The sequence below is a fragment of the Ipomoea nil genome, unplaced genomic scaffold, assembly GCF_001879475.1.
Source record: "Ipomoea nil cultivar Tokyo-kokei standard unplaced genomic scaffold, Asagao_1.1 scaffold1069, whole genome shotgun sequence".
Taxonomy (NCBI): Eukaryota; Viridiplantae; Streptophyta; class Magnoliopsida; order Solanales; family Convolvulaceae; genus Ipomoea; species Ipomoea nil.
Genome location: NW_017617497.1, coordinates 7,903 through 32,911, shown reverse-complemented (window position 1 = coordinate 32,911; position 25,009 = coordinate 7,903). Strand labels below are relative to the sequence as shown.

Below are 25,009 nucleotides of genomic sequence, written 5' to 3'. Positions count from 1 at the left end.
CAATCAGCATGTAAGGCTAATTGCACCCCAAATACTGTCAACACTGAACAAGCGAGCCCGTATCTTCTATTCTGTTCTATTTAATATGCACCCACAATCCCTTGCTGGGTACGCCACGGTGCACAACAAAGATCAAGTAATAGCTGGTGGTGCAAGCTTGCCAGAGGACGGCGCACGGCGGAGATGGTATCCTTGGCCACAGAGGTGAGTCCAAAATCAGCATCCTTTGGCCCTCAGAGTACCCGTGAGTGGTGAAAGGCGGCGGATACATGGTAACCTTAATACTAGACATGTCCGCCGCATCATCTAGCTTGAAATGGATATTGAAATTCTTTCCATAAACCAATTCCGTTTGGGAAAGCTTCTCCACGATCTGCGGCCGAAACTTTTGCAGTGCGGGGGCTAAGTACGGCGGCGAGAATTTCTCGACGCGCATGTCGGTTGGGTATTTGGCTTTCATATCGTAGGAATCGTGGGTGTTACTTCCGCTACTAAGATCTTAGCGTCGGGCAAAACCGCAGAAGTGGAATGGTACATTCTGGCAATTTTTGTTGGTGTCAACTCAGTAAACCTTTCCCTTTCGGTTTATCCGGGCTGTAAAGCACCGGAGTGAAATTTGGTTCCTCCGCCCCGTCCCAACCAGAGGTCCCGGTTTTCGCGCCATTAATTATGAGGACATTCCCATCGGGGAGAATCAACATATCTCCCATAACCTCCCCGACGGCATCTCCTCAATTTCCCACTTGGCCCCTTCCTGATTCGCAACAATCCTGCCGCAATCCTTTAACGCCGGCGGAAATTGCCTCGGCGGATGCTCCGTGACCTTGAAGGCTTCGTGTGTATTGCCGCCGCAAACCAAAACCTCCGCCTTCACAAAATCATTCGCTTTGGTGAGTTTGAGAGGAAGAAGCGCGGATTGCCCCGAGGCCGGGTAGTTCCGGGACCCCCCTGGCAGCTTAGGAAGCTCCCGAATCGTCTTTCCAGTTCTAGGGTTGAAAATAATGGAGCGATCGTTGGCGAAGAGGAAGACATTGCCGTCGGGGAGGAGGTACACAAATGGATACAAATTATTCTCTAGAAAGCCGTCGGTGGTTTCCTCGAGCAGCCGAAGCGGAAATTGTTTGTTCGGGAATTTAAGCTGATCTGGCGGGACAATTTCATAGTTGTGAGATTTTCTTCCTCCCACCACGATAAAATCACCATTTTCCAAGACTTGTTGAGAAGCATACCTGCCAGTTCAGTTCAACGTAGTAAATTAAATTAAATTAAATTAAATTAATTATTATAAGATCAGAATTTGAAAATAATAATGCTTACCATCTGTTTGCAGAAAGTCCAACATCTTCCTTGAAATCGCATAAATCGCAGGGTTCCAGGATTCTAATTCCTCGAAAACCTTTGTCGTAAGCCTCCGGTGCTTATCAATTTTCCGGTGCTCGACAGCCCTCCCGACGAGCACCATGTATTCAGGCTCAACTAAACATATATGCATAAAAACAATATAATTAATTAATTAATGAAATAAATTGTACCCAGGCCAGGCCAGTATTATATATATACCTTGAGTGTCTTGACAACTTTAGCGGTGTCGAGATCATAGGTAACGCCATGAGCCCAGCAGTCTTCACGGCCCTTATCATCTTTTCTGCACCACTTAGGATTCTGCATCAGTGCGGAGCGACCAAGATTAATGGCGTCATACCAGACAACCCTGTTGTTTGTCATCAACTGCATGTGCAAGGCGGAAACACCCACGTTTTCAGTTACAGTTTGCCAGCTCGAGGCTAAAGGATTCATCTCCAAATCTGGTTTCCCATAGGCGCTGCAAACAAACAATACAAGAACATAATAATAAGCTACTGTTATTGACGCCATTGGAGAAACTCGATCTTTTATTTATCTAGCTTCTCCAATGGACTAATTCTTTTTATTTATTTCTCGATGTTCGATGTTCGATGTTCTTCGTCCTGCCTACCTCTTCACATATATATACTTGCATTATTGCGCTACTCAGATTCAAATGCCTACAATTATGGATATCCACTATTATTATATACAAACAAACTACCTAGCTCTTGCCTCATGCCCATCAAATTTTATTTTCTCAGCTCTCCCCTCCGCTCCCCTCTTCTTTTTATTTTATTAAAATGTTAAGTTAATTAATTCATGGACAATTTTACATAATGCAATCAAACATTAGAAAGGAAAATGCATGTTTTCTGGAAATTAAAATAACTTATTTTCCAGAAGTCATTTTCCTGCCGCAGAAGTCATTTTTCTATAGCTTTCTAAACGAACCAAAAGAAATTTATGATGCAATCCAGACTCTTATAGTTTATTTTGCTTTCAATTAGTTTATTTTGCTTAGTTTATGAACCAACGGACTTTCAATTAGTTTATTTTGCTTTAAATCCAGACTCTTATATTTCTGCTTTTGGTTTAGTTATTGTTGATGTAAAGGAATTGTCATCCAGTGTTCATGGTGTTAATTTCTCCTGTGTTAAGCGATCTGCGAATCGTGCTGCCCACATTGGTGCTCGGGAAGCCGTTTCTGAGTTAGGTTGAGGGAATGGTTTGACATTCCACCTCATTTTCTTGTTGATTGACTTAGCTTGCTTCTAATTTAATGAATTAAGTCCTTTAGCTCAAAAAATAAATAAAAAATTGGTCATGCAACAATAACACTAGGACTAAATGTGCATGTTCTAATAAATAAAAAAAATAGACTAAAAATGGGCTGTCACCTATAAATTTAAGACAAAAATAGAATTAACTCTTAAAACTAATATCATATATAAATCTTCTTTCCTCATCCTCTCATTCTCCTTCTCTTCTCCTCCTCCTTCTTCTCCTTTTTTTTTTTTTTAAAAAAAAAAAAGGTATTTTAATAAAAAGTTTAACATAAATTTGATCACTTTAGCCATTTTATCATGTCAAAAAATGCTAAAAAATTACATTATGTTCTTAATCCAAAATGCTAAACATTCGTGTTACGGTTAAAGCAACATTTTTGACTTGATATTTTGATTAAAAAAAAAAAAACATATCTCTTTTTTCAAAGCCTTATTATTATAAATGTTACTAAATTATTAAATAAAAAAAGAAATAATTAACTTAAGAGTTAAGACTATCACAAAATGATATAGTAAATTATCTCTTTCCAATTCATAAAGAGATGTGAAATGCATGATTTACGTACTCACTTACTATACAATATGAAAATTTGAGCACACGTCTCTCTTTTTATTGAGGATTCCATGCTCCTTTGAAAGTAAAATTAGTAATGAAAGGTCTCACGTAATGAAATTAACTCTTAAACTAATATCATATATAAAGAGTTAATTCCATTGAAGATCCCTTATCTTTAGTGACAATTTCAAATTTAGTCACAGACTATCGTTTTTGTCATTTAACATCCCAGACTATTATTTTTTGGACGCTTTTAGTCCGTCTCATGACTTTTCTTATTTTTAGTAAGTGCATTTTTGTCTCTTTAAATTTTTTTTTTTATTTTTTTTTATTTTTTTTATTTTTTTTATTTTTTTTGTCGGAATCTCCTCAAACAATATTAGTATATATTTAATATTTTTTTTTTTTCAATAATATTCTGGAATTTTATTCCAAGTCAAACACAAGAGGCCGAAGCCTTACAACTAGACGCCTTAGGCCCAAATGTGACCTAAGGCTCAAAAATCACAAGGGCTTTTAAAGTCTAAACAACCAAGGGGCCCAAGGCCCTCACAAACAAAAGGTCCATAATGGACTAACAAATAAAAGTCTAACAAGGCTATCTACAAAGGGCTAAAACAACCTAAGCAGGCAAAGGCCCAATGGGCTCACCAAATTAGAGCCCAAAAGTGCTTAAAACAGATCAGCCTTCAGCACTTCAGAGCCATCAGAGCACAGGGATCATCCACTTGACAGCAACACCCCTTCACATAGAATGCTCTAGGATGTTGCTTTACTCTAAATCAAAACCATAGCAACTCTCCTTTCTCCTGTTTCTGTTTCTATTTTCCATTCACCTCCAGGCATGACAAGCATGGTGCATCATTTCCCATAGTATCAACACCATGGCAGCCATTCCCTCCACTTCACAAAGGGTTTGACTGCAAATCAGAGGTTATAAATCAGCTTTCAGTCAGAATTTCCCCAACCAACACTCAAATCCCTTTTTTCAGTCAATCCTAGTCCATCTAGCTAGATGGACCTCCTTTTGCCTCCATTTTCTAAGACCAGAGTTCACGAGCATTTTTGTCTCTTTAAATTTTTCTTTTGTTATTTTTTCAATTTCAACTGCTTTAATTGGTTTAGAAATTTACGAAAAGCCGGTTGAAAAATATAGTTAGAAAAAAATCACAGGTTACCTAAAGCCCTAAACTAATTAAACCGGTTGAAACCGAAATAAAATAACAAAATAAAAATGTGTAAAGACAAAAAAAAAAAAAAACAAAAACCCTTACTAAAAATATGAAAAGTCATGACAAGGACTAAAAGTGTCCAAAAAATGATAGTCTGTAATGTTAAATGACAAAAATGATAGTCTGGGACTAAATTTGAAACTGACACCAAAGACAAAGGACCTCAAAAGGAATTAACTCCATATATAAATCTTCTTTCCTCTCCCTTGGCTTCCTCTTCCTCTCATTCTCCTCCTCCCCCTTCTTTCTAACCACTCATTCTCCTTCTTCTTCCTCTCCTTTAAAAAAAAAAAAAAAAGCATTTTAATAAAAAAGTTCAACATAAATGTGATCACTTTATTCACTTTATCATGTCAAAAATTGCAATGGGCACCAATTTTCATTATGTATTTAATTCAAAAGGCTAAACATTAGTGTTACGCTTAAAGCAACATTTTTTACTTGATATTTCAATTTTAAAAAAAAATAGATCTCTTTTTTCGAAACCTTATTATTATAAATGTTAATAAATTACTAAATAAAAAAGAAAAAATTAACTTAAGACTATCACATATAGGGGCTGGTACCTAAATGTCAAAATGAATTTTGTCAAAAACACCAATACTGGAAGAAGAAGATGAATTAAAAGGTAGTTTGCTAAGATTGTCTAATTGACAACTTTCACAAACAATGTCCAGCTTGTTATTTGAACTAACATGAATTAAATTCTTAGTGCGTAATAATTGAACAGTGGATTTTTGCGGATGTCCAAGGTGTTGGTGCCACAGCTCTTCATTCTCTAACTTTTGTCTATTGGAAAAGTGTGCTTCCTTTGGTTTGGATTAAAAGAAAAAAAAAAGATCCCCTTTACGTTGACCCACTATTATGGCTCGACTTGTTGCTCGTTCCTTAGTGCAGAAAATCTTATCGGTAAATTCACAATTTAAAAGGATATTGTCATATTAACTGACAAATAGAGAGTAAATTACGACTTAGTTGGGGTACATGATGGACATCACGGACTAATAAATCATTCTTACCATCAGAAACTAGAACATCCCCAACAGTATCTATTTTTAAGTGAGAACCATCACCAATGAATATTTAAAAATGACCAGCATATTTGTTTTAAGATTTAGTAACATACCTGAGTTTGCAGTCATATGATTTGAGGCCATCTCGTGAGATAAGAAAAGAGGTAAGCCATCTTGCTAGGACTTGGGGCAATTCCATTGCACTGTCTTCGAAAAAGCGTAGAACTCTACGTGAAGTCGGTTGTCCCAATGGTGATGTCTTAGGAGATGAGAAAAAAATAGAGCAAAAAGAGGGAGTCATTTCTTATATCGGGATCACAAAAGACTTCCTCGGGTTAAAACAGAGAGATCTATTCCATGGGGAGTCGGTCTTTGGCATAAGGGTGGAAGTGTGTGAGAACCAGCGCTTATGTCGGGACCACAAAAAGTTTCCCCGATGTTAAAACACGAAGCTCCGTGCCGGGGTCGGTTGGTTTGTACACATCGTTCCCACTAGTGTGGCTCGGCTATAAGCCTTTGCAAGATAAGAGGTGAATACCAATTTTGGATTGCATGCTTGATGAATGGTGTGAGAGGGTATCCCTTTTTTAGTTTTCATCCTATCTTTTAGAAGTATGGGGCTTCCTTAGTATATTCCTTGAGTAGATTTAGTAAGGGTGCATGACTAGCATATTTATTACATGATATGAGGGACTTCACCCCCTCCGTTTGCGTGACACTTATCTTGATCGACCTTTGGAAGAATTAAGTTATCATTGAGTTGGGGTTAGGTGTATCTTTGACACTTAAGTGATCATTGGTTTGATTGAAACTTGTGATAAGTGTCAAAGACACACTTTTTTTGGGTTCATTTATGGTGAATTCTAAGCTAAAAACAATCCTTTGTGTAGCAATATCGTGCCAATTAGCTATGTTTTGCATTTTACTGTAAATTAACACCACACTTTGTGTTTTATATGTGTTTAAGTAAGCTTCGGCCTTAAACTAACGAGGCAAAGTGGCACAACCGGAGCGAAAGCGGGAAAAGAAGACAAGCCGAGACCAAGCTACGAAGGTCACAAAGCGCGTTGCCGCGTGCGTTGTGGAGAGGCACAAACAGAGCTGATTTCCAGAATGTTCAACTCGTATCACAACGTGCTTTGTGACGCGCGTTGGACGAAATAAGTTCCCAAACAACGAGCGTTGCCCGGGGCATTGAAGGTTGCGTGGAAGAGCTGCGGAAGGGATTGAAAGGGGGGGATAAATAAGAAATTCTAGATCAGATTTGGAGAGGACATTTGGTAGGTTTTTAGAATACTTCGATAGCTTAGCATTATGAGATTGAAGAGAGAGCAATTTGTAGAGAGATATTAATAGATTCAAGCTTGGATTTCTTGGGAGATTCATTGAAGGAAGAGATTGACAAACTCCAAATTCAAGAGATCTTGCAAGGCTTCTTTTATTTCCTAATCTATTTGTTTGGTATTATCTCTACTCTTTTCATTTCTATTTGCTTGGTTAGGTTTACATTTATGAATGCTTTTATGATTTCTATGGCTATTGTAGGCTAGCTTAGCTAGGGTTTGAATTGTGAAAGTTTGTGATGATGATGCTTTTGTGACTTAGTTCTTGAATTAGGGATTGATTGATTGCAATGCTTCTATGTCTTGTTGTTGGGGATTGATTTGTTTGCATCAGAGGAACTTGATCACCTCCTATGGTTGTTTGAGGGATTGACCTATGCTAGGTCAATCCAAGCTCCCATCCTTGGCATTTCCTAGCTCAGGAACCCTACAGGGCTTGGCTGGGAAGGAGTTGTAGGCAAGGTATTTGTGGAAAAGTTTAGGTGAGGCCTAAACAAGTCCTAGTAGTATAACTTACGGAAGGAGACAAGCCACTCTCTAGACTTAGCATTTGCATCCTCTTTCCCTACGTCTAATGATTCTATAAGCATCTTAATCCACACTAAGCAATTCAACCCTATCTACCTTTCATTTGATTACCACTTGTTAGCATTCATTTTACTAGTTCACTATGACGTTTATCTTTTGTGTGCGCGTGACATGCAGTCAAACAATACCGATGTCTTTACTTTCTGACGTTAGCAACTTAGGGGTAACTCCGAGCAGCCATCCCTTGAGAATGGCATAATCCGGAAATCATCCCAACACAATCAACTCTTACGCTATACCTAGCAAGAGTGAAGTAGCGAAAAACGCAATAATCAATTCTTTCCAACTTTTCTATTCGTACTATAGTTCTACATTAAAATTCATATTCTAATATTTTAAAATAGTGTAATACAATTCCTAATAAAATATATTCTTTCCTACTTTTCTATTCGTACGATAATTCCATTTCAAAATTCCTATTTGTAATACAATAGGACAATATTAAAACACTTTTATAATATGACAATACAAATACTAGAAATAGGAAGCAACATATATTATAAGTATTGTTAATTTTATCGTTATTATAATATATATAATATTATTCCTTTTCCTGTTAAAAATTATATTCTCCATTAATTCTCTGTTAAATTTACTAAATTTCAAACTCCCATTAAAACTCAACTGCACGTCTAAATTATTAAGATTAAAATAAAAAAAAAAGAATCCTAAAAAACATGCATGCTTAATTCCTAGTTAAAATCAAACTCAATCTCCCAGCTCCATGATGTACTCAAACACTCCTAAATCACCTATAAATATAGCCTAAAACCTAGCACTCCATCACCAAGACTAAAACAGAAGATTGAGGAAGAGCAATTTGGAGCTTGGCTTTACAATTTGGAGCATCCCATTCTATTAACATTAGTTTCCTTTTTTGGTGATTATGCAATTTATGTTTCTTTAATGTTGCAGTATAAAATGCTATATCATGTTTTAGTTTCCTTTTATATTTATTTATTAACTGTTTTATATTATAGTTTTTTTAAGGAAACTGGGATATATTAAATCAACATCGAAATACAATCAGGTGGGTGAGTAATCCACACCCCAAGGAAAGAAGAGGAACCAGCAGCTTGTCTGAGCACATGAGCCATGTGATTCGCTGGCTTTTTTTCATGGCCTCGCTAGTCTTTAATTGGCACAGCTTAGCATCATGAAGTTCTTCTATGCATGGCGTACTCAGAGGTCCATTGTTTGCATCTGCCACCCACAACTGACCTCAAACTAACGTATCTTTACCGCCTCCCACCCGCCGAATAGCTCCTCTTCGCAATAACCCTTGACCCGCGTGAATGCTCCTCCATAGATAGCTACGGTTGTGGCCAATGTTCGCCCCTAGGAAACTAGCATTGGGAAAATACCTCGCTTTCAGAATTTGGCACATCAACGAATCGAACAGGGTCTTGTGAGGATCCGCCAGCCTTGAATTTTCACATATTGTAGAAAGTATTCCACCCAGGCAGTGGTGATCATCGTTCTCAATTTTATTGGGTAATAACATATTAATAGTTTCAATCTTTCTTAAAAATCTTATTTCAATATGTAACTAATTTCTTTTATTATTAGGTTGATGTTGAGGCATAGTGCTGGATTGAAGAATAAAGTGATGACTTAGAAGCGTTCAAGTATTGTGTAGCTTTTTCCTCTTTTATATGTATCACACTTTACAATAGGTTTCAAGTATTATGTAATATACAAATATGCTTTTCTCAAGTGTATTAAGATTGATTCTATTATTTTGAACAATAATATTTAGGGAATTGTGTTCTTCGATCTCCAGTACACTAAAAAATTTATTCTATTGGATTCAAATAACTTAATAACTTAATGTATCAATAGATTGGCAATGGTGAAGTTGTGGGTGATAGTTCAGTGGTAAAGAGACCCCTTGTGAGTGAGTTCTCATCAACACAAACAACAAAGAAGAAAGGGCTTCTCAGTGTTAAACTTGATGGAAACTCATTGAGTATAATTTGTGTGGTTGAAGGGTTTGTTCTGTATGGACAATGGACAATGATGCCCGGTGGCACATAAGGTTGTATACATTTATTTATTTATTATTATTGGGTTTCAAAGACAATTGTGCCCTGTGGCACATAAGGTTGTTTACTCTGGGCTACTAGTGGCACATAAGCTTTTCTAAGGTTTTGTAAAGCTCATGTAATCAGTGAATTTTCAAGTTTTCCAAGCACTTATTCTTCCAAGTACGTGATTGCACTGCAATCAAACTGTTTGAATGGTTGAATTTATTAGATTATGGAAATTACATAAATATGTAAATATTATTATTCTTAGAATATTTTAGATTAATTGTATTATTATGTACCTTATTTAGGAATATAAGCGTTGCCCATAATTGTATATATGAGGCTCAAGGCAAATCAATAAACTCAGGGAAAATAATATTTCTTACATGGTATTAGAGCAACCCAGGTTTTTATTCCTTTAAACTTTATTCGTCATTTTCTTCCTCCCTGGGCAGCCATATCAATGGCAGACAATACAATTGGCCAAAACTACTCTTCTTCCTCTAAATCTCAACCTACTCCTTCCTCCTCTCTTTTACTTCATCCGGCTCTCACCGTTTCTAATATCAATACCTTCATCAAGGTCACACTTGATAATGAAAAAGGCCAATATATTACCTGGTCAGAACTATTCAAAATACATGCCAAAGCATATAAAGTTCTAGACCAAATCATTCCTCCATCCAAGGAGGCAGCGAAATTGGATTCTTCCCCATCTCTTAAAGATACGGATCCCGAACTCTGGTCAAGAGTTGACGCCAATGGATTTACGGCACAATCTCTGAAGATCTTCTGCATACCATTATTGAACGAAATTCTACCGCTGAACTCGCGTGGAACAGGCTAGAGGAGATTTTTTCAAACAATAAAAATTCAAGGGCACTCTACCTGGAACAAGAGTTTTCTGCGGTTCGGATGGAGAAGTTTCCAGATGACTCTTCCTACTGCCAGCATCTAAAAACACTAGCATAACAATTATCAAATGTTGGCGCTCCTGTATCAAACAACAGGTTAGTACTTCGACTTGTCTCCGGTTTAACTGATGCATGTGCTACCGTTGGAACACAAATTCGACACGACGACCCCATTCCCCTTTTTTTTACAAAGCCCGATCCATGAATATCTTGGAGGAAACAACGATGGCGAAAAAGGCTGCTAACCCCTACGATCCCACTGCTCTTCACGCGTCTGCCGATGATCAATCTGCCAGAAATTATGGGGAAAATCGAGGAGGTCGCGGTGGCAGAAACAACGGCTTTGTTTCACGCGGTGGCAACTCTAACCGTGGTGGTAGCTCTGGTTCTCGAGGCGGCCACTCCACAAATCGCGGCGACAGAAGAGGCGGTCGCCAATCTCCCGGCAGGGGCAGAGGAAATCGTGGTGGCCGACAAACACAATACCAGCCGCACAACACATTCTGGCAGAACGCTAATTAGCAAAATTGGTCTTATCCACCCATGTGGAATGGGCCATGGCAACCTTGGGCTACTCCACCTTGTCCATATCCTACCACACCAGCCCAATGGCAAAGAAATCAACCACCACTAGCCTCACAATCAATACTTGGACCAAGACCATCCCAAGCTCACTTGGCATCAACAAATTTGGGCCAATCTTCGTATACACCAACTGATATTCAACAGGCTATGCATACTTTCTCAATTGCCCCTCCTGATGATCAATGGTACATGGATACAGGAGCTACATCTCACATGACTTCAAATGGAGGTAACCTTACATCTTATTCTAATATGAATAAAAATAAAATTATTATTGTTGGTAGTGGTGATACAATTCCAATTAGTGGTTGTGGCAATACTTTTTGACCAATTCCTCATCCTCCCTTAAATTTAAATAATGTCTTGCATGTTCCAAAATTGATTAAAAATCTAGTCTCCGTAAGAAAATTCACTACTGATAATGATGTCACAGTTGAATTTGATCGTAACGGATTTTCTGTGAAGGATTTTTAGACAGGGATGGACTTAATGAGATGTGACAGCACATGAGACTTATATCCAATTACTACAAGGCCTTATTTTCACACATCAACACCCTCTAATTTTGCCGTGTTATCTCCCCAACTATGGCATAACCGACTAGGGCATCCGGGAGCTCTTATTTTAATTTCTTTACGCAAAAATAATACTATTATTTGCAATAAATTTAGGGGAATTTTTTTTTTTTTTTTTTTTTTTGTGATTCTTGCTCACTTGGGAAACAAGTTAAATTACCTTTTTATGACTCATTATCCTTTACTTCATTTCCTTTTGATATTGTGCACAGTGAACTATGGTCGTCACCTACCCTAAGTTCGGGTGGGCATCGTTATTATGTTTTTATTTCTTGATGATTTTACAAACTTTTTATGGACGTTTCCAATTGCTAACAAATCTCGGGTATATTCAATCTTTCTATCTTATCGTACTTATATCAAAACCCCATTTGAAAAAGAAATAAAATGTTTTCAATGTGATAATGGAACGGAATATGATAATAGGCCCTTTCACAAGCTTTGTAAATTAAATGGTATGAGTTTTCACTTTTCTTGTCCTCATACATCTTCTCAAAATGGAAAGGATGAAAGGAAAATTCAAACAATTAATAATATTACTCGAACTCTTCTTGCCCATGCCTCTCTACCTCCTTCATTCTGGCACCATGCACTACAAATGGCCACGTATTTACTCAACATTCTTCCCAATAAAAAGCTTGCTTATCAAACACCCACAAAAATTCTTTATCAAAAGGATCTCTCTTATTCTCATCTTCGGATTTTTGGATGTTTATGCTATCCATTAATTCCATCCACCTCACGTAAAAAATTGCAAGCCAGATCATCACCTTGTGTTTTTTTGGGATATCCGACAAATCATAGAGGTTATAAATGTTACGACTTATCAAGTCGAAAAATAATCATTTCAAGGCATGTAACTTTTGATGAAAACACCTTTCCCTTTTCCAAATTACATGCTACTAATGTCTCCACTTATGAGTTTTTGGATGCAGGCCGGCCTATATCTTAACCCGTACTTATCTCACGGCCTAACTCCAACTCTTGGAGTCGAGGACCAAAATATATCACCTCTTCATTCTCCCATACAATCTCAGCAAAGTTCAGCGCATTTCCCTCTCATGAGATAACCCCACAACAATACACTTCTCCTACACCCGCAACACCATTAGGAAATAGATCATCACAGTCCAATCTTTCATCTCGGCCCACTGCATGCCTCGCCTCAACCCACACCTTCATCATCTCCAAACTCTCAGCCCACACCACCAACTCCACTAACCACCAATCAATCTACCCAAATAAGTCCACAAATAAATCACACTCATTCTCCTCAAATGACCACAAGAGCGCAACATGGAATTTTTAAACCTAGAAAACTCTTCAATCTTCACACCACTACTACGACCTCCATATCTCCCCTACCTATGAACCCAATACATGCTTTAAAAGACATAATTGGAACATTTCTATGAAGGATGAATACGATGCTTTAATTAAAAATAAGATGTGGGACTTAGTGCCCCGTCCATCCAATGCTAATATTATTCGAAGTTTGTGGATTTTCAGGCATAAAAAGAAATTTGATGGTTAATCTGAGCGGCACAAAGCCCGCCTTGTAGGAGATGGTGCAGGACAACAGACTGGCATAGACTGTGGTGAAACTTTTAGTCTGGTGGTGAAATCGACAACCATTCGTACAGTACTTAGCATTGCAATATCTACCACAAGAATCCTTAGTTAGAGTGGGATTTCAACTCAGCACCTTTTGAGTGAGATTTTGAGAAGAGTTGCTCTTTGGAGAGCACAGTACGATGAAAGTTGTAAACTGTGTTTGGGGGGGGGGGGGGGGGGGGGGTAATTATTGTCCTATCGTTGGCCTCTATGGTAGAATCAGTCGGGGACCTGAGAGGCTGTGGTTTACCCTGCGGCGGATGTCAGCGGTTCGAGTCCGCTTATCTCCAACTCCTGAACTGAGGCGATCCAAAGCTTTATGATAGGACCCAATTTTTCCGATTCGGCGTTTCGATCTATGGTTTCTCATTCATGGACGTTGATAAGATCCATCCATTTAGCAGCACCTTAGGATGGCATAGCCTTAAAAGTGAAGGGCGAGGTTCAAATGAGGAAAGGCTTACGGTGGATACCTAGGCACCCAGAGATGAAGAAGGGCATAGTAATCGACGAAATGCTTCGGGGAGTTGAAAATAAGCATAGATCTGGAGATTCCCAAATAGGGCAACCTTTCGAACTGCTGCTGAATCCATGGGCAGTCAAGAGACAACCTGGCGAACTGAAACATCTTAGTAGCCAGAGGAAAAGAAAGCAAAATATGAATACGCAACACAATTAAATATGAATATGCAACACAATTAATAATCATAAAATAATATGTTGGACTTTAAACTATAAGCTACCATGTATTAAAAAAATAGATACAAAATGATAGAAACTTAAAACCATAATCTACATGTATTTTTTTTCAACATTTAACACTACAAAATGTGAATATGCAACACAATTAATAAGAGAAATATAGATTATGGTTACAAGGTGCACAATGGATTGCTGAAATCTACCACCTGTGATGCTATTGAGAAATATAGATCACTCATTAGGACAGTGTAATGGTTACAAGGTTGGTTGATCATGTTTTGGAAGCTCAGATTATGTGTGAAACGAAATGCAGGAACAAATGGTTTTAATTCCTCGTAATGTCGTTAACACCTTCTGATTCAAGATTGCCTTTCAAGTTCCAAAGAAAACAATTTTCTTTTATGCTATCATATGTCATGATAATAAATAAAAGTCAATGGCAAACACTATCACACGTGGGATTATTTTTTAGAAGGCCGGTCTTTAATCATGGTCAAATTTACGTAGCAGTCAAGAGTAAGTAAATTTAGGAGATTAAAAATTTTGATATGTGGGGATATTGTACCATCTGTAAGTACGATTAAAAATGTCGTATAGAAAGAAGTTTTCAATAATGGATAATCCAATTGCATCAATAATTTCTAATTAGTAATTAGAAAAAAAAATGAAAAAATAAGAACATAGTCTGGGGGCGGATGTAGCCAAGTGGATTAAGGCGGTGGATTGTGAATCCACTATGCGCGGGTTCAATTCCCCGTCGTTCACCCATCGCATATATATGAAAAAAAAAAAACATAGATAGATATGTTACGATATGGATCTTAATTGTGTTATGTGACATCAATATTATTGGCCGACACGGGTCATTGAATTTTTTTCTACTAGCTTGATTGGGGAGATTCTACGAGTTTTTGCGATCTTGCCCACATGGGTCATTGAATTTTTGTCTACTACCTTGATTGGGGGAGATTCTACGAGTGTCTGCCATCTCCAAAAGCTCCAACTCGTTATCCCTTAGAACCCTGCCAAACAAAGAAGAAAAAAAAGTCAGTCACATACTCACATATAGGAGCATCATCTGTCCAAACTCCATTCACTTTAATCCGGTTCCTATTTCTTTTGATAATAGCGGAGTTGTGGTAAAATCGGGTGTTACAATCACCCACTCAAATCCACTTACATAATGATCATTTTTAATATACTAAAAGTTCATTTTTAATACATTGAATGTTAATTTATTGTGTTGAAGGTCGTTCACTATTTGGTATAATATTTAAAAATGAACTTGCATATTAAAAACAAACATTATACTAAAAATGAACGTTTATCTATGGTCCACATAATCCACATTGCAATGTGCATCATGAAGTAAAACTACGTCGTATCATTTCATTTGCATATACGTTATAGTATGAGTTCTATTGTTTAGTTTCATTTTTTGCACGTTCAAGTATCATTTTAATTACACTCCAAGATCATTTAAATTTTAATTACATTATCATTTGATAATATATGTTATTACACTTATAACTTTGTTTATTAGTATCATTTTTCACATGCACTAAGGTGAAAAGGCCGCCGGAAATTAAAGGTTTGAAAGAAGAGAGGAAGATAGAGAAAGCAAAGGGCTGGGACTCCATTTGGGAGAACTAGAGTTGGTGACACAAACTCCTTCTCCCAACAACAATAATCATGAGTATACATCTATATTTTCCAGTATTCCACCCACTCATGATTGCATTAATAATCTATCATAGGAGGAAAGAAATCACAATTACCATTTCATAAGAAACAAAATTTAACAATTGTACGTATAATTTTGAGATGTTTCAAACCTGCAAACCTCTACCTTCCTCCCACTCTTCAATTTCTTTAATTTATTAATTTATGTAAAGAATTTAAGAACTGTGCTCATAAGTTCTTATAGAAAATGTTGTACTGTATATATTATTATATGGTACTCTGTACAAGATTACAAAAATAAAAAAAAATTCAATGCCCATCGTCTTCTATTCTATAGGTTGGATTCCCCACTCTAAGGGACCCCCCACCCCTCACACCGTAGTTCGTCTGCACTATAAAAAGATACAAATCACGATAATTCAATGACTCAATCAGCATGTAAGGCTAATTGCACCCAAATACTGTCAACACTGAACAAGCGAGCCCGTATCTTCTATTCTGTTCTATTTAATATGCACCCACAATCCCTTGCTGGGTACGCCACGGTGCACAACAAAGATCAAGTAATAGCCTGGTGGTGCAAGCTTGCCAGAGGACGGCGCCACGGCGGAGATGGTATCCTTGGCCACAGAGGTGAGTCCCAAAATCAGCATCCTTTGGCCCTCAGAGTACCCGTGAGTGGTGAAAGGCGGCGGATACATGGTAACCTTAATACTAGACATGTCCGCCGCATCATCTAGCTTGAAATGGATATTGAAATTCTTTCCATAAACCAATTCCGTTTGGGAAAGCTTCTCCACGATCTGCGGCCGAAACTTTTGCAGTGCGGGGGCTAAGTACGGCGGCGAGAATTTCTCGACGCGCATGTCGGTTGGGTATTTGGCTTTCATATCGTAGGAATCGTGGGTGTTACTTCCCGCTACTAAGATCTTAGCGTCGGGCAAAACCGCAGAAGTGGAATGGTACATTCTGGCAATTTTTGTTGGTGTCAACTCAGTAAACCTTTCCCCTTTCGGTTTATCCGGGCTGTAAAGCACCGGAGTGAAATTTGGTTCCTCCGCCCCGTCCCAACCAGAGGTCCCGGTTTTCGCGCCATTAATTATGAGGACATTCCCATCGGGGAGAATCAACATATCTCCCATAACCCTCCCCGACGGCATCTCCTCAATTTCCCACTTGGCCCCTTCCTGATTCGCAACAATCCTGCCGCAATCCTTTAACGCCGGCGGAAATTGCCTCGGCGGATGCTCCGTGACCTTGAAGGCTTCGTGTGTATTGCCGCCGCAAACCAAAACCTCCGCCTTCACAAAATCATTCGCTTTGGTGAGTTTGAGAGGAAGAAGCGCGGATTGCCCCGAGGCCGGGTAGTTCCGGGACCCCCCTGGCAGCTTAGGAAGCTCCCGAATCGTCTTTCCGGTTCTAGGGTTGAAAATAATGGAGCGATCGTTGGCGAAGAGGAAGACATTGCCGTCGGGGAGGAGGTACACAAATGGATACAAATTATTCTCCTAGAAAGCCGTCGGTGGTTTCCTCGAGCAGCCGAAGCGGAAATTGTTTGTTCGGGAATTTAAGCTGATCTGGCGGGACAATTTCATAGTTGTGAGATTTTCTTCCTCCCACCACGATAAAATCACCATTTTCCAAGACTTGTTGAGAAGCATACCTGCCAGTTCAGTTCAACGTAGTAAATTAAATTAAATTAAATTAAATTAATTATTATAAGATCAGAATTTGAAAATAATAATGCTTACCATCTGTTTGCAGAAAGTCCAACATCTTCCTTGAAATCGCATAAATCGCAGGGTTCCAGGATTCTAATTCCTCGAAAACCTTTGTCGTAGCCTCCGGTGCTTATCAATTTTCCGGTGCTCGACAGCCCTCCCGACGAGCACCATGTATTCAGGCTCAACTAAACATACATGCATAAAAACAATATAATTAATTAATTAATGAAATAAATTGTACCCAGGCCAGGCCAGTATTATATATATACCTTGAGTGTCTTGACAACTTTAGCGGTGTCGAGATCATAGGTAACGCCATGAGCCCAGCAGTCTTCACGGCCCTTATCATCTTTTCTGCACCACTTAGGATTCTGCATCAGTGCGGAGCGACCAAGATTAATGGCGTCATACCAGACAACCCTGTTGTTTGTCATCAACTGCATGTGCATGGCGGAAACACCCACGTTTTCAGTTACAGTTTGCCAGCTCGAGGCTGAAGGATTCATCTCCAAATCTGGTTTTCCCATAGGCGCCTGCCAAACAAACAATACAAGAACATAATAATAAGCTACTGTTATTTGACGGCCATTGGAGAAACACGATCTTTTATTTATATCTAGCTTCTCCAATGGACTAATTCTTTTTTATTTATTTCTCCGATGTTCGATGTTCCGATGTTCGATGTTCGATGTTCGATGTTCTTCGTCCTGCCTACCTCTTCACATATATATACTTGCATTATTGCGCTACTCAGATTCAAATGCCTACAATTATGGATATCCACTATTATTATATACAAACAAACTACCTAGCTCTTGCCTCATGCCCATCAAATTTTATTTTCTCAGCTCTCCCCTCCCCTCCCCTCTTCTTTTTATTTTATTAAAATGTTAAGTTAATTAATTCATTGACAATTTTACATAATGCAATCAAACATTAGAAAGGAAAATGCATGTTTTTGGAAATTAAAATAACTTATTTTTCAGAAGTCATTTTTCTTGCGCCAGAAGCCATTTTTCTATCGCTTTCTAAATGAACCCAAAGAAATTTATGATGCAATCCAGACTCTTATAGTTTATTTTGCTTTCAATTAGTTTATTTTGCTTAGTTTATGAACCAACGGACTTTCAATTAGTTTATTTTGCTTTAAATCCAGACTCTTATATTTCTGCTTTTGGTTTAGTTATTGTTGATGTAAAGGAATTGTCATCCAGTGTTCATGGTGTTAATTTCTCCTGTGTTAAGCGATCTGCGAATCGTGCTGCCCACATTGGTGCTCGGGAAGCCGTTTCTGAGTTAGGTTGAGGGGAATGGTTTGACATTCCACCTCATTTTCTTGTTGATTGTCTTAGCTTGCTTCTAATTTAATGAATTAAGTCCTTTAGCTCAAAAAAAAAATAAAAAATTGGTCATGCAACAATAACACTAGGACTAAATGTGCATGTTCTAATAAATAAAAAAAAATAGACTAAAAATGGGCTGTCACCTATAAATTTAAGACAAAAATAGAATTAACTCTTAAAACTAATATCATATATAAATCTTCTTTCCTCATCCTCTCATTCTCCTTCTCTTCTCCTCCTCCTTCTTCTCCTTTTTTTTTTTTTTTAAAAAAAAAAAAAAGGTATTTTAATAAAAAGTTTAACATAAATTTGATCACTTTAGCCATTTTATCATGTCAAAAAATGCTAAAAAATTACATTATGTTCTTAATCCAAAATGCTAAACATTCGTGTTACGGTTAAAGCAACATTTTTGACTTGATATTTTGATTAAAAAAAAAAAAACATATCTCTTTTTTCAAAGCCTTATTATTATAAATGTTACTAAATTATTAAATAAAAAAAGAAATAATTAACTTAAGAGATTAAGACTATCACAAAATGATATAGTAAATTATCTCTTTCCAATTCATAAAGAGATGTGAAATGCATGATTTACGTACTCACTTACTATACAATATGAAAATTTGAGCACACGTCTCTCTTTTATTGAGGATTCCATGCTCCTTTGAAAGTAAAATTAGTAATGAAAGGTCTCACGTAATGAAATTAACTCTTAAAACTAATATCATATATAAAGAGTTAATTCCATTGAAGATCCCTTGTCTTTGGTGACAATTTCAAATTTAGTCACAGACTATCGTTTTTGTCATTTAACATCCCAGACTATTATTTTTTGGACGCTTTTAGTCCGTCTCATGACTTTTCTTATTTTTAGTAAGTGCATTTTTGTCTCTTTAAATTTTTCTTTTGTTATTTTTTCAATTTCAACTGCTTTAATTGGTTTAGAAATTTACGAAAAGCCGGTTGAAAAATATAGTTAGAAAAAAATCACAGGTTACCTAAAGCCCTAAACTAATTAAACCGGTTGAAACCGAAATAAAATAACAAAATAAAAATGTGTAAAGACAAAAAAAAAAAAAAAAAAAAAAAAAAAAAAAAAAACCCTTACTAAAAATATGAAAAGTCATGACAAGGACTAAAAGTGTCCAAAAAATGATAGTCTGTGATGTTAAATGACAAAAATGATAGTCTGGGACTAAATTTTGAAATTGACACCAAAGACAAAGGACCTCAAAAGGAATTAACTCCATATATAAATCTTCTTTCCTCTCCCTTGGCTTCCTCTTCCTCTCATTCTCCTCCTCCCCCTTCTTTCTAACCACTCATTCTCCTTCTTCTTCCTCTCCTTTAAAAAAAAAAAAAAAGCATTTTAATAAAAAAGTTCAACATAAATGTGATCACTTTAGTCATTTTATCATGTCAAAAATTGCAATGGGCACCAATTTTCATTATGTATTTAATTCAAAAGGCTAAACATTAGTGTTACGCTTAAAGCAACATTTTTTACTTGATATTTCAATTTAAAAAAAAAAATAGATCTCTTTTTTCGAAACCTTATTATTATAAATGTTAATAAATTACTAAATAAAAAAGAAAAAATTAACTTAAGACTATCACATATAGGGGCTGGTACCTAAATGTCAAAATGAATTTTGTCAAAAACACCAATACTGGAAGAAGAAGATGAATTAAAAGGTAGTTTGCTAAGATTGTCTAATTGACAACTTTCACAAACAATGTCCAGCTTGTTATTTGAACTAACATGAATTAAATTCTTAGTGCGTAATAATTGAACAGTGGATTTTTGCGGATGTCCAAGGTGTTGGTGCCACAGCTCTTCATTCTCTAACTTTTGTCTATTGGAAAAGTGTGCTTCCTTTGGTTTGGATTAAAAAAAAAAAAAAAGATCCCCTTTACGTTGACCCACTATTATGGCTCGACTTGTTGCTCGTTCCTTAGTGCAGAAAATCTTATCGGTAAATTCACAATTTAAAAGGATATTGTCATATTAACTGACAAATAGAGAGTAAATTACGACTTAGTTGGGGTACATGATGGACATCACGGACTAATAAATCATTCTTACCATCAGAAACTAGAACATCCCCAACAGTATCTATTTTTAAGTGAGAACCATCACCAATGAATATTTAAAAATGACCAGCATATTTGTTTTAAGATTTAGTAACATACCTGAGTTTGCAGTCATATGATTTGAGGCCATCTCGTGAGATAAGAAAAGAGGTAAGCCATCTTGCTAGGACTTGGGGCAATTCCATTGCACTGTCTTCGAAAAAGCGTAGAACTCTACGTGAAGTCGGTTGTCCCAATGGTGATGTCTTAGGAGATGAGAAAAAAATAGAGCAAAAAGAGGGAGTCATTTCTTATATCGGGATCACAAAAGACTTCCTCGGGTTAAAACAGAGAGATCTATTCCATGGGGAGTCGGTCTTTGGCATAAGGGTGGAAGTGTGTGAGAACCAGCGCTTATGTCGGGACCACAAAAAGTTTCCCCGATGTTAAAACACGAAGCTCCGTGCCGGGGTCGGTTGGTTTGTACACATCGTTCCCACTAGTGTGGCTCGGCTATAAGCCTTTGCAAGATAAGAGGTGAATACCAATTTTGGATTGCATGCTTGATGAATGGTGTGAGAGGGTATCCCTTTTTTAGTTTTCATCCTATCTTTTAGAAGTATGGGGCTTCCTTAGTATATTCCTTGAGTAGATTTAGTAAGGGTGCATGACTAGCATATTTATTACATGATATGAGGGACTTCACCCCCTCCGTTTGCGTGACACTTATCTTGATCGACCTTTGGAAGAATTAAGTTATCATTGAGTTGGGGTTAGGTGTATCTTTGACACTTAAGTGATCATTGGTTTGATTGAAACTTGTGATAAGTGTCAAAGACACACTTTTTTTGGGTTCATTTATGGTGAATTCTAAGCTAAAAACAATCCTTTGTGTAGCAATATCGTGCCAATTAGCTATGTTTTGCATTTTACTGTAAATTAACACCACACTTTGTGTTTTATATGTGTTTAAGTAAGCTTCGGCCTTAAACTAACGAGGCAAAGTGGCACAACCGGAGCGAAAGCGGGAAAAGAAGACAAGCCGAGACCAAGCTACGAAGGTCACAAAGCGCGTTGCCGCGTGCGTTGTGGAGAGGCACAAACAGAGCTGATTTCCAGAATGTTCAACTCGTATCACAACGTGCTTTGTGACGCGCGTTGGACGAAATAAGTTCCCAAACAACGAGCGTTGCCCGGGGCATTGAAGGTTGCGTGGAAGAGCTGCGGAAGGGATTGAAAGGGGGGGATAAATAAGAAATTCTAGATCAGATTTGGAGAGGACATTTGGTAGGTTTTTAGAATACTTCGATAGCTTAGCATTATGAGATTGAAGAGAGAGCAATTTGTAGAGAGATATTAATAGATTCAAGCTTGGATTTCTTGGGAGATTCATTGAAGGAAGAGATTGACAAACTCCAAATTCAAGAGATCTTGCAAGGCTTCTTTTATTTCCTAATCTATTTGTTTGGTATTATCTCTACTCTTTTCATTTCTATTTGCTTGGTTAGGTTTACATTTATGAATGCTTTTATGATTTCTATGGCTATTGTAGGCTAGCTTAGCTAGGGTTTGAATTGTGAAAGTGTGTGATGATGATGCTTTTGTGACTTAGTTCTTGAATTAGGGATTGATTGATTGCAATGCTTCTATGTCTTGTTGTTGGGGATTGATTTGTTTGCATCAGAGGAACTTGATCACCTCCTATGGTTGTTTGAGGGATTGACCTATGCTAGGTCAATCCAAGCTCCCATCCTTGGCATTTCCTAGCTCAGGAACCCTACAGGGCTTGGCTGGGAAGGAGTTGTAGGCAAGGTATTTGTGGAAAAGTTTAGGTGAGGCCTAAACAAGTCCTAGTAGTATAACTTACGGAAGGAGACAAGCCACTCTCTAGACTTAGCATTTGCATCCTCTTTCCCTACGTCTAATGATTCTATAAGCATCTTAATCCACACTAAGCAATTCAACCCTATCTACCTTTCATTTGATTACCACTTGTTAGCATTCATTTTACTAGTTCACTATGACGTTTATCTTTTGTGTGCGCGTGACATGCAGTCAAACAATACCGATGTCTTTACTTTCTGACGTTAGCAACTTAGGGGTAACTCCGAGCAGCCATCCCTTGAGAATGGCATAATCCGGAAATCATCCCAACACAATCAACTCTTACGCTATACCTAGCAAGAGTGAAGTAGCGAAAAACGCGATAATCAATTCTTTCCAACTTTTCTATTCGTACTATAGTTCTACATTAAAATTCATATTCTAATATTTTAAAATAGTGTAATACAATTCCTAATAAAATATATTCTTTCCTACTTTTCTATTCGTACGATAATTCCATTTCAAAATTCCTATTTGTAATACAATAGGACAATATTAAAACACTTTTATAATATGACAATACAAATACTAGAAATAGGAAGCAACATATATTATAAGTATTGTTAATTTTATCGTTATTATAATATATATAATATTATTCCTTTTCCTGTTAAAAATTATATTCTCCATTAATTCTCTGTTAAATTTACTAAATTTCAAACTCCCATTAAAACTCAACTGCACGTCTAAATTATTAAGATTAAAATAAAAAAAAAAAGAATCCTAAAAAACATGCATGCTTAATTCCTAGTTAAAATCAAACTCAATCTCCCAGCTCCATGATGTACTCAAACACTCCTAAATCACCTATAAATATAGCCCAAAACCTAGCACTCCATCACCAAGACTAAAACAGAAGATTGAGGAAGAGCAATTTGGAGCTTGGCTTTACAATTTGGAGCATCCCATTCTATTAACATTAGTTTCCTTTTTTGGTGATTATGCAATTTATGTTTCTTTAATGTTGCAGTATAAAATGCTATATCATGGTTTTAGTTTCCTTTTATATTTATTTATTAACTGTTTTATATTATAGTTTTTTTAAGGAAACTGGGATATATTAAATCAACATCGAAATACAATCAGGTGGGTGAGTAATCCACACCCCAAGGAAAGAAGAGGAACCAGCAGCTTGTCTGAGCACATGAGCCATGTGATTCGCTGGCTTTTTTTCATGGCCTCGCTAGTCTTTAATTGGCACAGCTTAGCATCATGAAGTTCTTCTATGCATGGCGTACTCAGAGGTCCATTGTTTGCATCTGCCACCCACAACTGACCTCAAACTAACGTATCTTTACCGCCTCCCACCCGCCGAATAGCTCCTCTTCGCAATAACCCTTGACCCGCGTGAATGCTCCTCCATAGATAGCTACGGTTGTGGCCAATGTTCGCCCCTAGGAAACTAGCATTGGGAAAATACCTCGCTTTCAGAATTTGGCACATCAACGAATCGAACAGGGTCTTGTGAGGATCCGCCAGCCTTGAATTTTCACATATTGTAGAAAGTATTCCACCCAGGCAGTGGTGATCATCGTTCTCAATTTTATTGGGTAATAACATATTAATAGTTTCAATCTTTCTTAAAAATCTTATTTCAATATGTAACTAATTTCTTTTATTATTAGGTTGATGTTGAGGCATAGTGCTGGATTGAAGAATAAAGTGATGACTTAGAAGCGTTCAAGTATTGTGTAGCTTTTTCCTCTTTTATATGTATCACATTTTACAATAGGTTTCAAGTATTATGTAATATACAAATATGCTTTTCTCAAGTGTATTAAGATTGATTCTATTATTTTGAACAATAATATTTAGGGAATTGTGTTCTTCGATCTCCAGTACACTAAAAAATTTATTCTATTGGATTCAAATAACTTAATAACTTAATGTATCAATAGATTGGCAATGGTGAAGTTGTGGGTGATAGTTCAGTGGTAAAGAGACCCCTTGTGAGTGAGTTCTCATCAACACAAACAACAAAGAAGAAAGGGTTTCTCAGTGTTAAACTTGAAGGAAACTCATTGAGTATAATTTGTGTGGTTGAAGGGTCTGTTCTGTATGGACAATGGACAATGATGCCCGGTGGCACATAAGGTTGTATACATTTATTTATTTATTATTATTGGGTTTCAAAGACAATTGTGCCCTGTGGCACATAAGGTTGTTTACTCTGGGCTACTAGTGGCACATAAGCTTTTCTAAGGTTTTGTAAAGCTCATGTAATCAGTGAATTTTCAAGTTTTCCAAGCACTTATTCTTCCAAGTACGTGATTGCACTGCAATCAAACTGTTTGAATGGTTGAATTTATTAGATTATGGAAATTACATAAATATGTAAATATTATTATTCTTAGAATATTTTAGATTAATTGTATTATTATGTACCTTATTTAGGAATATAAGTGTTGCCCATAATTGTATATATGAGGCTCAAGGCAAATCAATAAACTCAGGGAAAATAATATTTCTTACATGGTATTAGAGCAACCCAGGTTTTTATTCCTTTAAACTTTA

General features: G+C 37.0%; 3 protein-coding genes across 3 annotated transcripts; 1 reads left to right on the top strand and 2 right to left on the bottom strand.

Moving 5' to 3' along the window:
- Positions 1-216: 216 nt before the first annotated feature.
- LOC109182498 (aldehyde oxidase GLOX1-like) lies at positions 217-5,633 on the bottom strand. Its single transcript, XM_019332621.1, has 5 exons — positions 5,548-5,633; positions 4,026-4,109; positions 1,561-1,822; positions 1,318-1,409; positions 217-1,229 (listed from the first exon to the last, which is right to left on the bottom strand). Exons 1-5 carry the CDS (start codon positions 5,631-5,633, stop codon positions 695-697), a joined length of 1,059 nt encoding a protein of 352 aa, XP_019188166.1. The 3' UTR covers positions 217-694.
- Positions 5,634-10,534: 4,901 nt separating this feature from the next.
- On the top strand, positions 10,535-10,831 carry LOC109182497 (rRNA 2'-O-methyltransferase fibrillarin-like). Its single transcript, XM_019332620.1, has one exon. The coding sequence runs from the start codon at positions 10,535-10,537 to the stop codon at positions 10,829-10,831; it is 297 nt and encodes a 98-aa protein (XP_019188165.1).
- A 4,874-nt stretch (positions 10,832-15,705) lies between these two features.
- On the bottom strand, positions 15,706-17,707 carry LOC109182495 (aldehyde oxidase GLOX1-like). The gene is given in 4 exon segments (XM_019332617.1): positions 15,706-16,979; positions 16,981-17,131; positions 17,220-17,377; positions 17,462-17,707. Coding segments are annotated over 4 exon segments (1,554 nt in total). The 5' UTR covers positions 17,699-17,707; the 3' UTR covers positions 15,706-15,971.
- Positions 17,708-25,009: the final 7,302 nt, after the last annotated feature.

What these genes read in the sequence shown, in the direction of transcription:
- LOC109182498 (XM_019332621.1), bottom strand. Translation starts at nt 5,633, where the DNA reads ATGGAATTGCCCCAAGTCCTAGCAAGATGGCTTACCTCTTTTCTTATC. An exon ending in TCATATGACTGCAAACTCAG is followed by an intron (nt 4,110 to 5,547) that starts GTATGTTACTAA and finishes TCTGATTTGCAG; the next exon opens with TCAAACCCTTTGTGAAGTGG. An exon ending in AAGTTGTCAAGACACTCAAG is followed by an intron (nt 1,410 to 1,560) that starts GTATATATATAA and finishes TAAGCACCGGAG; the next exon opens with GCTTACGACAAAGGTTTTCG.
- LOC109182497 (XM_019332620.1), top strand. Translation starts at nt 10,535, where the DNA reads ATGGCGAAAAAGGCTGCTAACCCCTACGATCCCACTGCTCTTCACGCG.